We start from the raw sequence: 13,506 nt of genomic DNA, 5'->3' as shown, positions 1-13,506 counted from the left end.
TATTCAAATATTTTCAAAACATATTATGGAAAATTGTTAAATAATATTTGGTATGAATTGTTTTGAAAATGTTTTGATTATATTTGGATTTAAATATTTAAAGATCAAATATTTTCAAAATAATTTTACAATATTCTAAAACCAATATTTACAATGAAACCTAATTCGAATATATTGAAAATATTATTATTTTCAAAATGCTCTGTGGGAATGAATAGAAATAAGATTTAAATATTATGGGAAATATATACAGTATGTCCCATAAGTCCCGTATCACCCTTAATATCTCCATGGGAAATCAATACATTTAAACGCGGGTTTTTTTACAATACTAAGTATGAAAATTCTGATTGACTGGCATAAAATTCAATTTTTTTTTTAAAAAATTCAAAAATTCAAAAAAAAAATTTTTATGCATTTAAGAATTTAAAATTTGTAAGATAGCCATTTTGTTGAACATATTTTGAAAACAGTTCAAAAAAAAAAAATATAAAAATTGAATAAAAATTGACCAAGTTAGAGCAAGTTATGTTTTTGAATAATTATAATAATAGTTGTTACCTATCAAAACACGAATTACTCGATTTAATCAATCTCGATTTTTTATGTATGATTTTTTATGTTAATCTGTAAATATCTAACTATTAGTGGAGCTTTTAGGAAAGATTAAAATTAAAATTCAGATAATATTTTTAACAAAAAAAAAAAATTTATTACATAAAAACGAAAATTATGTATTACATTTTTTTTTTATAAATGTTCAAAGTGAGCTCCATTATTTGTAACACAGAGTTCAAGTTTTTGGACCCACGCGTTTTTAACATTTTCTAATGTCTCAGGTAAAATATTTTGAACATTTTGTTCAATTTTGTGACGGAGATCAGGCAATGAACACGACGGATACACAAGATTTTTCAAATAACCCCATAGAAAAAAATCCATTGGTGTTAAGTCGGGAGACCTAGGTGGCCAGAGCACTGGACCCCTTGTTCCTATATCCATCTTCCCGGGAAGTTCTAGTCCAGCCAACCTCTCCCAGTATTTGAATTATGTGCTGGCGCACCGTCTTGGATAAAAATAGGCTCTATTTTATTTATATTAACTAATTGAGAAATTATTGGTCACACACGTTCTTCTAATAAATCTCTATACTTTTCTCCGTTTAAATTGCCTTCAATAAAAAAAGGGTCCGATAATCTGCCTGTTCCAAATTCCACTCCAAACATTTAATTTTTCTACATTTTGGGCATGAAATTCTATGGAATCATGTGGGTTTTCGTCAGACCAGTGATACGTCCATTGTCTACTTGTTTGTCCATGTCTGATAAAAGTAGATTCATCGGTAAAAATTAATTTATCTATAAATAGTGGGTCGTGACTAATTCTATGTAACGCCCATTCACAAAATTGAAAACGTCTTTCTTCATCACCCACATGAAACTGTTGAACAAATTTTGTTTTATATGCCTTTATTTTATTTTTTTTGAGCATTCTATGAACGGATGATTTGCTTACTCCAGCCTCCACGCACCTATGACGTACGGATAATTTTGGAGCTACTTCTACACTTCCAAGAATGTTGATGGTGTTATCAACATTTGTAACACTCTGAGATCTACCTGGCCTATTTCGTTCATTGACATTACCTAAGAGTTAAAATTAAGTTATTAAAAAAATTAAGAAATCAATAAAATAACTCAATTATAGGTACACAGCTTAACACCCGCTATCTAATATCTACTTGATATTAAGCTTATTGTAGGAAAAAATTAATTTGGTTCTTCGAAATATGTACCTACAGTGGACACCACGTCGCTTATAAGACTCACGGATATTACTATTATAAGAACCAGTCGCTTATTTGACTCTAAATCGTGTAGAACGGTCCGGACGTACCTATCCAAATACCAAAATTTGCAATTTTATTATAACTTAAGTATGTAATTTTACCTGTTTCCAAAAATCGAGACATTAATCTGTTTATAACATTGTACGATGGTTTTTTACGATCAGGATACTCAATTCCATAACTATAAGCAGCTTGTCTATGACTTTCGTTGTTTCCGAAGTAACATTTCACCATGTCGATGTACTCATGTACTGAGAATGTAAGAGTCATTTTAAATGTTGAACAAAATAAGTAAGAAATAACTAATAAGAAATTAAAGCTAAAGACACGGTACGTACTGTACGTCTGTACGTATGGGTATGACACTAATAACAGTAATAGCTATAAAGAAAGAACACAAGATAATAATTTTAATTATAATTTAGAAAACTCCGATATGCGTAGGTATTGTTATTGTTGTGAACCCCTGCACGCGCCGCACGGTTATGCTCACTCAGCATATCGGGTATGAGCGGACGTGTGGGTTCACACGATCGTCAGTCTGTATTACGTAGAGCTACGAGATTGTCTTTAGTTTTGATTATTATAACGTGTACAATAAAAACCAGTAGTTAAAACCAACAGTCGAGTGTAAATTATTTAAGGGAAACCTAACCAACGTTGTAATAAACGTCTCAGTTCGAAAGTACTAGTTGGCTAAATCCAGACGCACGACAAACCGCGAACTCTGTAAGCACGGATTCAACCGGGCTTACAACAAAATTGGTGTCAGGTGTGGGGTGTTGTCACTCGTCAAGGAGCCAATTAACTAGAACATCTCCGGACTACACGATAGCCAAGCAGTCAACTCTTCCGAGCGACCAATCAATTCAAGCGACCAAGCAGCCAAGCAGTCGAGTGACCAAGCAGCCAAGCAGTCACGTGATTTGGTCTACTCAACAAGGGAGACGTCAGTATGCAGACTCGGTGCCCATCGCCCAAGATGAAGACAACGTTACTGTGAGTCGTTGTAGCTAAAATAACACGCAAACGTGGTGGTAATAACTTAAAGAACAAACAATTTTTAATAATTTAAATATTAAAATATTAATATCAATATTATTTTATACAAAGCCACACGTTCTTTATTTAAAAAAAAAAAAAAATGTTATATATATACGTCTGTTCTATTCACGAGTAAATGTATTCGTGGTATAACACGGGGCATATACATAGATAGTCGTAACATTTGTTTTTTTTTTATATATATATATATATATATATATATATATAGATGTGTGTATATTATATTATGTATAAAATTGTGGATGTAAGCATTATAACCGGTGTCGTGATATAAGTGTAAAAAAAAAAAAAAAAATCTATATGTTCTTACGTGGGAGCGTGCGAATTTAGACATATACATTATAAAATATTTATGCATGCCGTGCAGAGAATAGCGGGCTGGTCGTTCCATACGGCAATAATACCTAACGGCTTAAATAATAGGGAGGGGTGAATGTCGACGGAAGACTCCAACGACGAATACATCCCGGGCGCTGCTTATGATAGCGACGACAGTAGAGTAGGGGCAGATTCTAGACCTAGGCCTTTCGTCAACAGCCGTCCTCGCACTAGAGCATTCGTCAGCAATAATCCCGACATACCATCAGCGGTGCAAAGCGTAGGAAACAACACCGCGCCCCCCCCCCTTCAGTTGCCACTAAAGACACATTCGACGACGTCGTAGCAGCGGCCGCCGCCGCGGTTTCCGGCACTACTACGGTAAACAATAACACGCGCGATAACACTACTGACCCATATACCAACACACACGCCGTCGAGTTTATAGTAACACACACAGACGCGCGCAACGACGCGCCGACGCCCGATAATAATATTAACACAATAAATACGGTAAATACGTCCAATATGGCTTTAGCACTGGGGGAAGCTCTTCGTTTAATCCCGTGCTTCGATGGCACAGTACCATCGGATATTTTCCCTTTTATTAGCGCTTGTGAAATCGCCATGACAAGTGTCTCCGACGGATGCAGACCGATCTTGTTAAAAGCCATAAGAACCAAACTACGCGGGAACGCTTATGCGATCACGCAGTACCGGGACGTTGAGCAATGGGAATCACTTAAAACCTTACTAGAGGAAGAATTCTGCGTTCAACGGACTGCCACTCATGTTCAACTTGAATTAAATGCGACGCGTCAGCGAGAGGGAGATACGGTCAGCAGTTACTCAACCCGTGTACAAACATTGTTCCACGAACTCTGCAACGCAAGTGTCGTAGGAAAAACGACTGTCGAAGCCATAACTATCCGAGAACACATTAAGGGACAAACGTTAGCCATATTCATCGAAGGACTAAGGCAACCCATGAAAACGATAATCAAAGCGGGTAAACCAGCGTCATTGGAATTGGCAATAAAAGAGAGTTTGGAAGAAGAACGAGTGTATAAATCCGACAAGGAGTCACAACGTTTCTTCAACAACTCTAAACCAGGAGGAAAGACCCGATACTGTAGCCGATGTAAAACCAATACACACCAGACAGAAAACTGTCGTTTTATTAAAGGCACACAGACGGGAAAAACCAACAATTCGACTCATACTCAAGCGAAGTCCGAAACGGGATCCCCCACGGGAGGGGGAGAAAAGAAAAAAAAACCCTATTGCAACTTCTGCAAAATTCCGGGTCATGACATAATAGAATGTCGCAAAAAGAAAAGGCAAGAGGGGCAAAGTACATCTTCGAGCACGTCGGGAAACGACGGGCGCTCGTCTGTGAAGGGCGAACAGACGGTGCGCAACCTCAAGCTCACGGCAGTGGCAAAGGAGTCTACGTCATTTCAATCGGACTCGTAGACAACCACGCCAAAATGGACATTCCCCAATGCCACCAAGGGTCAGCAAACTTACTACTAGACACGGGGGCTGACCTAAACTTAATAAAACTGGACACTTTGTCTGATAATGTAAAGGTGAATACTGACCGGACCTATAGCCTCCAAGGTATTCATAAAACACCGGTCACCACGATGGGATCCGTCCTGCTGGACATCCACATCGGAAATGCTACACAGCCTACCGAATTCCAGGTAATACCAATGGCTTTCCCGATACCGCAGGACGGGATCATGGGACGACCACTCCTGGAACAACTAAAGGCTGTAATCGACTGCAATCAGGGTACATTGACGTGGGACATTTCCACCAACGAGATAACTGTACCACCGCGCAGCCAGGTAGTGATACCAGTCTGTACCACGAACGTCGTCGGAGACAACCAAGACGTTCTAATTCACTCACAACAGCTCGCAGAGGACCTATTTTGCGGAAATGTGTTGAATACGGCACAAAACGGACAGGTACTGATATGCATAGCTAACTCGAGGGAGGTGCCGATACAAATGGAACCACCTCACTTGAACAAGCTATCACACCAGCTGCTCGACGAAGCACAAGCTAAGACTATATTTAGCATACAGAGGGCCGATAACCGACAGAACAGAATCAATTTGTTACAAAAAACACTGCGATTAGACCACGCCAACAAGGAAGAAAGGAAGTCTGTAGAAAACATCTGTAACGAGTACGCGGACATTTTTCATCTTGAAGGTGACACCATCTCGTGCACGGATGCCGTGCAACATGAGATTAAAATACCACAGGGCGCACAGCCGATTCACCAAAGACCTTACCGTCTTCCCTACTCGCAGCAGTCAGAAATAAATAAACAAGTAAACGAACTCTTACACGACGGGGTAATCACCACGAGTGACAGCCCTTGGAACGCACCTCTCTTGATTGTGCCAAAAAAGGTCAACGCTTCGGGAGAACAAAAATACCGTGTGGTCGTGGACTATAGAAAGCTCAACAGCCTCACCATCGGCGACGCGTTCCCAATGCCCAACATCAACGAAATATTAGATCAACTAGGTAGAGCAAAGTATTTCAGCTGCCTAGATATGGCGAGCGGCTACCACCAGGTACCACTACACCCTAAGGACCAAGAGAAGACCGCTTTTAGTACCAACCAAGGACATTTTCAGTTCCAAAGAATGTCTTTTGGACTAAAAGGGGCACCTTCGACGTTCCAACGACTGGTCAACAGAGTACTAATGGGTATAAATGGTTTCCGGGCCTTTGTATATCTGGATGACGTGATAGTGATAGCATCATCGATTCAAGAACACGAAGAGCGGCTCAGGGAGGTATTTGACCGTCTGAGGCAATATAATCTCAAGTTGCAGCCGAGCAAGTGCGAATTCATGCGACGAGAAGTAAATTACCTAGGTCACATTATATCTGAAGAGGGCATAAAACCAGACCCTAAAAAGACATCGTGTTTGACTAACTTTCCAGTGCCACGCAACCCGAAGGAGGTTAAATCCTTCCTGGGACTCGCGGGTTACTATCGAAAGTTTGTCAGAGATTTCAGTCAAATATCTAAACCACTCACCACGCTTCTCAAGAAAGAAGCGAGGTTCGAGTGGACGGACTTGTGCCAACACTCCTTCGAGACGCTTAAGGGAGCTCTCACCACGGAACCAATACTACAACACCCGGATTTCTCTCAGCCATTTCTGATTACCACAGATGCGTCAAATTCGGCTATCGGGGCCGTGTTGTCCCAAGGACGAGTGGGATCGGATTTGCCAATATCATATATATCAAGAACACTTAACAAAGCGGAGGTAAATTATAACACTACAGAAAAAGAATTGCTGGCCATTGTGTGGGCCGTAAAACAATTCAGACATTACGTATTCGGGCACAAGTTCTACATCATCACTGACCATCGACCGTTAACCTGGTTATTTTCAGTGGCCGATCCAGGCGCGAGACTCATACGCTGGAGGCTCAAGCTAGAGGAACATGACTACGAAATAATTTATAAACCGGGAGTTCTCAACACCAACGCGGATGCATTGAGTAGGATACCACACATAAAATATTTTAATTACCTGGAAAGTGCTTACGAAAACTTTGCACGCAACGACTCTCCGGTAATTAACCACCGAGTTATCGAGGTAGAAGGGGATCTATTCGAAGCGACTCAAGACTATGCACTAGCTCATTGTGTATCCGAAGATTTAGACCAGTCCCGCGGAATAGCCCTGGAGTTCAATCGACGTTTTGGACATACCGACGTACTCAAGGGACAACAAAAGGGAGTAACAGAAATAGCACAATTGGAACACGAAGGCCAAAAACTGTTATATCTAATAACAAAGGAGAAAAGTTTCCATAAACCAACGTACGAAAATATGTACAAAACTCTCCAAAACCTTAGAAGCAAGGCAGAACAAGAACTGATCTCACACATCGCTATGCCACGTATTGGATGTGGACTGGACCAACTCAATTGGGACAAGGTCAAGGCCATGATAAAATATGTATTTAAAGGATCACGAATAAAAATAGTGATTTACAGTCACCAGAGTTATAGCCCCGAAGAGAAACTTAAAATTCTCGAAGAATTCCATAATGGAGTGCTAGGAGGCCACCAAGGGATCTCCAGGACAATAAGGAGGATCAAGATGCAACATTCCTGGAAGGGACTCAAGGCAGATGTAATAGAATTTATCAAGAAATGTCAATCTTGCCAGGTCAACAAAGCCAGCAATCACACCGTGAAACAACCTATGGTCATCACGACTACAGCCAGAGCTCCATTCGAGAAAATATTCATGGACATAGTCGGACCAATCACCACATCCTATAAAAACAACTCCTACATCCTCACTATACAAGACGACCTAACCAAATATTCACTTGCCATACCGATACCTAGGCACGACGCCAATACAATAGCTAAAGAGTTTGTCGAAAAATTCGTATGTTTCCACGGAGCGCCTAAATCCATCGTAAGCGACCAAGGCTCTGACTTCTTGAGCAAAGTGTTCACGTCATGTTGTAAGCTACTAAAGATAGAAAAGTTTCACACCACCGCGTATCATCCACAAGCGGATGGGGCGCTGGAACGCAGTCATAGGACGCTGGCAGAATACTTACGTCACTATGTGGACAAGAACCTTCAAGACTGGGACGAGTACATTCCTTTTGCCATGTTCGTCTACAACACTACGCCACATTCAACAACAGAACGTCAACCATACGAACTTCTCTACGGCAGGCCGGCCGAAGTCCCGAATTCTCATTCGCGCACAGAAGAAGTACGGTACAACTACGACGATTACTGCTACGAACTGAAACAACGCCTGCAACGCGCACACGACACCGCGCGTGACACTATCGTGAAGAAGAAGGAGAAATCTAAGGCACTTTACGACCGGAATGCAAAACCAATTACAGTGCATGTTGGGGACAAGGTGTTAACAAAATGGCATGCGAAGAAGGGCAAACTCAGCGCGAACTGGCAAGGCCCGTTCGAGGTAGTCGGACGTACGAACACCGAAAACATAATAATAAAGAAGGGACGTCGGGAAGTGAAGACGCACATTAATGACGTCAAGCTTTTCCATGAATAAAAGAAAAAAAAAAAAAAAAAAACGCAAAAAAAAAAAAAATAATAATAACAATACTAATCTTAGTTCTTCATTTTATAAAAAATGTACATATAAAATCTTTATACTAACCAGTAACATAAATTGGAAGGGGAATAATTTATAGTATTAACATTCTTTGTAACTATTCGTAAAAATAACAAAATTCTACATGAACTTCAAACTCCAAATTTTGCAGGATAACAATCGTCAACGGACTGATCGCCTTATCGAGATGCTCCGACCAATACAACATAACGCAGTTCGATAGCCCACCGATGTACTACCACGCTATGGGAAACCTATGCATAACGGACTCTTACTGGAACCTACTGACCTATGTAAATCTCAAAAATTACGACGAACAAACGCGGATGATCGACAAGGGAATAGAACATGTAACCCAGGAATGCAAAAAATTGTACGGGACGACAGCTGCCTGCGAGCAATTTGTAGTCCAGGCCAGTGCTATTATGAAACAAATTGAAAGCAATCGTCTACGTGTTTTATCCTCAGTTCATAAAACTGCGCACGACATAAAAAAAAGAGGGTTATTTAACGCTGTCGGTAGAGTAGCTAATGTACTTTTCGGTACATGTGACGAGAGTGATGCTGAAAAGTTCTACAACCAAATAAATGAGTTCAACCGGTTCAAGCTGTCCACTTCTCATCTGATGCAATCCCAGACCACAATAATTAGAAATACGGTGAACGACATCAACGAGACAATGCAGAGTGTGATGAAACAAGCCGAAGTTGTCGACGATTTAATTACACATGAGCGGATAACAGAGATGCAATCAAACCTTATTCTCACAATCAACCTTCTTTCGATAGAGGTAGAAAATTTGGTAGACATTGTTAACTATGCAACGCTCGGACATATCCACAGTAGTATAATGAGTCCGAAAACCATCACACAACAAATGAGTGATATTAAAAGCAAATTACCGCCAAATTCCGAATTTCCGTTAGAAATAACTACCAATAGTATATCAGATTTTTTCAAAATAGCTACGGTTACAGTGATAAGTGTGGATGACACATTAATTTTTTCTATCGAAATACCCGTCACAAATGGAATGAGATTTATGATCTACGAAGTCATACCGCTACCTATGCAGCTAACTCAGGATCAAGTTATTGTAATCGAAGCTGAATCAGCATACTTAGCAGTGGACAAAACGCAAAGGAATTTTATTTCATTCGGGGAACATCAGCTGACAGAATGTATAGTTCTGAAAAACGCCTTCGTTTGTCCAAACGAACACCCCATCGATGTCAATGACCAATTGCAAAATTGTGAGCAAAGTCTTTTCAATAGTCCACCTAGTATACCCAATAATTGCAACAAAAAAATTCTCTTTTCGAAACCCACAGTCTGGCACAGACTAGCAGGCGAAAATACATGGCTGTTCGTAGTTCAAAACGAAGCCATCACAATACCATGCGAAAACGATATAAAACCTATAAGAGTAACATTAAACAACATAGGGAAAATAAGTATCAACCCCAAATGTAAAATATACACAAAAAATACCATACTGATTCCCACGCGAAAATTTAAATCAAAAGTTTTCATTGACTTTTTCCCTAATATTCCTCTAAATATAATTCCAATTAATTTTAATAATACCGGAGGCGTCGATAGACGACATATTTCAACTAATAAGGGCATTCAGTATAATTTCAAAAATTTAGCTAGGGACGCGGGAGATTTAAAATCCTTACAGGAACAGATAACCGCCGAGCTAAATAACAATAATAATCAACAAAGGCACACTTACACCACGACAACGGTGACTATAATTGTAATAATAATAATTCTAATTATAATAGTTATATTATATGTATTGCATAGAAAATTAAGTACATTAAAAAATAAATGGAAACCCGGGGGCACCGGAAGTCCTAACGTCCTATCTTCAACAGCATGCACCAATACAGAGGCAGAGCCTATAGCTTGCATAAAAACAGGCGCAAGGGCGAAAAGTCTATTGCCCGAAATAATTTAAAAATAGGAAGCCCATAGGACAACAGGGCTTTCGTTTAGCCCCGGGGGTGTTGTGAACCCCTGCACGCGCCGAACGGTTATGCTCACTCAGCATATCGGGTATGAGCGGACGTGTGGGTTCACACGATCGTCAGTCTGTATTACGTAGAGCTACGAGATTGTCTTTAGTTTTGATTATTATAACGTGTACAATAAAAACCAGTAGTTAAAACCAACAGTCGAGTGTAAATTATTTAAGGGAAACCTAACCAACGTTGTAATAAACGTCTCAGTTCGAAAGTACTAGTTGGCTAAATCCAGACGCACGACAAACCGCGAACTCTGTAAGCACGGATTCAACCGGGCTTACAACAGTTATGTAGTTATAAAGAATTGATGAACATAATATTATAATGATCATATAATCACTAATTAATAAATGCGTAACTAAAAAAATTACAATTAATCAAAATCTATATGTACTGCAGGGTACACACGATTTTTTTTTATCCTGGCATGATTTTATGTTGGAGGCACAGTCTGCCGGGGGGGAGGGGGGGCAGTGCCCACCCGGCCCCTCCCGTAAACACGCCTATGGGTACTAGGTACCTAAATGGCTAAATTCCTAATGGCTAATAGCACTGATTATATTATGTATTTTAGTAATATATTTAAATAGTATACCTACTATATAAATATTTCAATGGACAATGATAATTCACTGATACTTATTCAATATTTATAGAACAGAATAGGTATATGAAATTGCATAAATTCTGTAATTATAGCTTATAGGTAATAAAATATTTAACTTACCTACCTCAATATTTCGTATTCCGAAACAGAATATTATATCATATAATATTCTGTTATAATATAATTTATATGGAGTATTTCAATGTATAAATATCATATTTTGGAGAAGTAGTTCATTAATTATAACTTATGACTTTATAAGTATTTAAAGTTATAATTAGCGGAGACGCGGAGTAGATTACATTTTGCGAAGTACGAGTATAGTTGCATGACATTAGTGCATTGACCAATTCGCTCATTTAAACTTTTAATGCTCTAAAACGATGTATGAAACTATACTCAGAAGAATAATATTTAACTTCAGAGTATCATCTGGAAGTTTTCTACAATTATCCTAATTCCAAAGCCAGGCAAACCCCTTGACTCTCTCTCTTCCTATAGACCGATTAGCTTGCTCCCCTTTTTTGCCAAAGTTCTGGAAAGACTCATACTCAAACGCATTCTTCCCTTCATAAATGTAAATAATATATTACCGGACAATCAGTTTGGCTTTCGCTCCAAGCATTCCACCATTCATCAAGTTCACAGGGTTGTTGATGCTATTACCTTTGCGTTAGAAAAAAAGTTATTTTGCACATGCGCATTCCTTGACATCTCGCAAGCTTTTGATAGAGTATGGCATGAAGGGCTGCTATCCAAACTTAAGAAATGCATACCCCCAACATATTACATTCTCACTAAATCTTATCTTGAAGATCGCTACTTTAGAATTCGTCATGGATCTGCATATTCTAGTATAGCAGGCATTAGAGCTGGCGTTCCGCAAGGAGGAATTCTATCCCCAGTTTTGTTCAATATTTATACTTCAGACCAACCTACTATGCCCAATACCTTAGTGGCGGACTACGCAGATGACAAAGCTATAATATCAACTAGCGCAGACCCTGTTTTAGCTTCCACTTATCTTCAAAATCATCTCTCCCAAATGGAGGACTGGTACAGGAAATGGCGGTTTAAAATCAATCAATCCAAATCTATTCATACAACTTTCACCCTTAAACAAGCCCAATGTCCGGCGGTAACTCTCTATAACATCCAAATTCCCTCAACCCCTACGGTTAAATATCTCGGGCTAACACTTGATCGCCGTCTCACTTGGGCACAACATATTAAAACTAAACGCTCACAGCTGAATTCCAGGCTACGCATGCTTAAAACACTCCTTATTAACAATAAACACACAAACTTAAACACTAAGCTACTATTGTACAAATCTCTTCTCAAACCTATATGGACCTATGGCATTCAACTTTGGGGCAATGCCAAAATCTCAAATCTTAAAAAAATTCAAACTTTTCAAAATATTACACTTAGAAAAATTACAAACTCTCCCCCTTACATATCAAATCTCACCCTCCACACTGATCTCCGTCTAAAAACTGTTCAAGAAGAAGCAAAACACTTCTATAAACGTTTCCATAATCGTCTCATATCCCACACAAATCCGTTAATCCGTGAATTAGCTTCAAACGAAATTCCTGGTAATCCTCATCGACGACTAAAAAGGAAATGGTGCAGAGATCTCCTTAACTAATTACCAAAAAAAAAAAAAAAAATATAAATAAATAAAAATATAAAAGTCAATAGGAAGTGTCACTACTGGGTGGCTTCTTCCAACAACTCACTCACGCCTTTTTGTAAATTAGCCCATATCCTTATTGTGTCTCTGGGTACAGATGGTATATTTCTTTTAAAAAAATAAAAAAAAAATAAAAAAAAAAAAAAAATGTTTTAATGTAAGTGTACGTTTTAATACATATATTGGTAGACGGAAGTTTACTGTTTATATTAGAAATACTTTCTATATATCATATTTGTTGGTGTCTTAAGAATATTTTTAATTGACAAATTATATTGATCTCTAGAAGTAGAAGTATATTTGAACAATATTTATATTAACTAATGTTCTGTGATGATGGATTTTAATTTTAAAGTATTTATCTGTTATTCTTTATACACATTTCCGTACGTATTTTTGTATCATTAGTCATTACCATAACTATAACTATTATTATATATTTTTAAATCTATGTATATTTATTCTATGATTTATAAAAAGAATTAAACGCATTAAAAATTATATGCTTTATTTATTTTAGTATACGGTGTGTACTCAAATGACTTATAGCTTATAAGAATGTATATTATTTAATCTATTGATTATAGAATATAAAGGCCGTTCATAATCTAAATGTGTGTATCTGATAATATAATTAATACCTACTCAAATGACTTAAATATTACATATTTTTTGTAAAATATTTTTATATGGTATGTAGGAATTCTTCTACTTTATATCGACCATATTATTATAGTCTGTGCGATTTTGTTATAAATATTTTTAG

The 13,506-nt window shown here is 38.2% G+C and overlaps 1 protein-coding gene across 1 annotated transcript; it reads left to right on the top strand.

The window, feature by feature from the left end:
• The first annotated feature begins 2,283 nt into the window (after positions 1-2,283).
• LOC115034164 lies at positions 2,284-10,367 on the top strand. The gene is made up of 2 exons (XM_029490015.1): positions 2,284-2,848; positions 8,552-10,367. The coding sequence occupies exons 1-2, from the start codon at positions 2,805-2,807 to the stop codon at positions 10,365-10,367; spliced, it is 1,860 nt and encodes a 619-aa protein (XP_029345875.1). The 5' UTR covers positions 2,284-2,804.
• The last annotated feature ends 3,139 nt before the right edge of the window (positions 10,368-13,506 follow it).

Source organism: Acyrthosiphon pisum, chromosome A2 (assembly GCF_005508785.2).
Source record: "Acyrthosiphon pisum isolate AL4f chromosome A2, pea_aphid_22Mar2018_4r6ur, whole genome shotgun sequence".
NCBI classification, from domain to species: domain Eukaryota; kingdom Metazoa; phylum Arthropoda; class Insecta; order Hemiptera; family Aphididae; genus Acyrthosiphon; species Acyrthosiphon pisum.
This window is presented reverse-complemented; position numbering and strand designations above follow the sequence as displayed.

Excerpts from the sequence above, each read along its gene's own strand:
- LOC115034164 (XM_029490015.1), top strand. The coding sequence starts at position 2,805 with ATGCAGACTCGGTGCCCATCGCCCAAGATGAAGACAACGTTACT. Across the intron at positions 2,849-8,551 it reads AAGATGAAGACAACGTTACT|GATAACAATCGTCAACGGAC; the intron begins GTGAGTCGTTGT and ends CAAATTTTGCAG.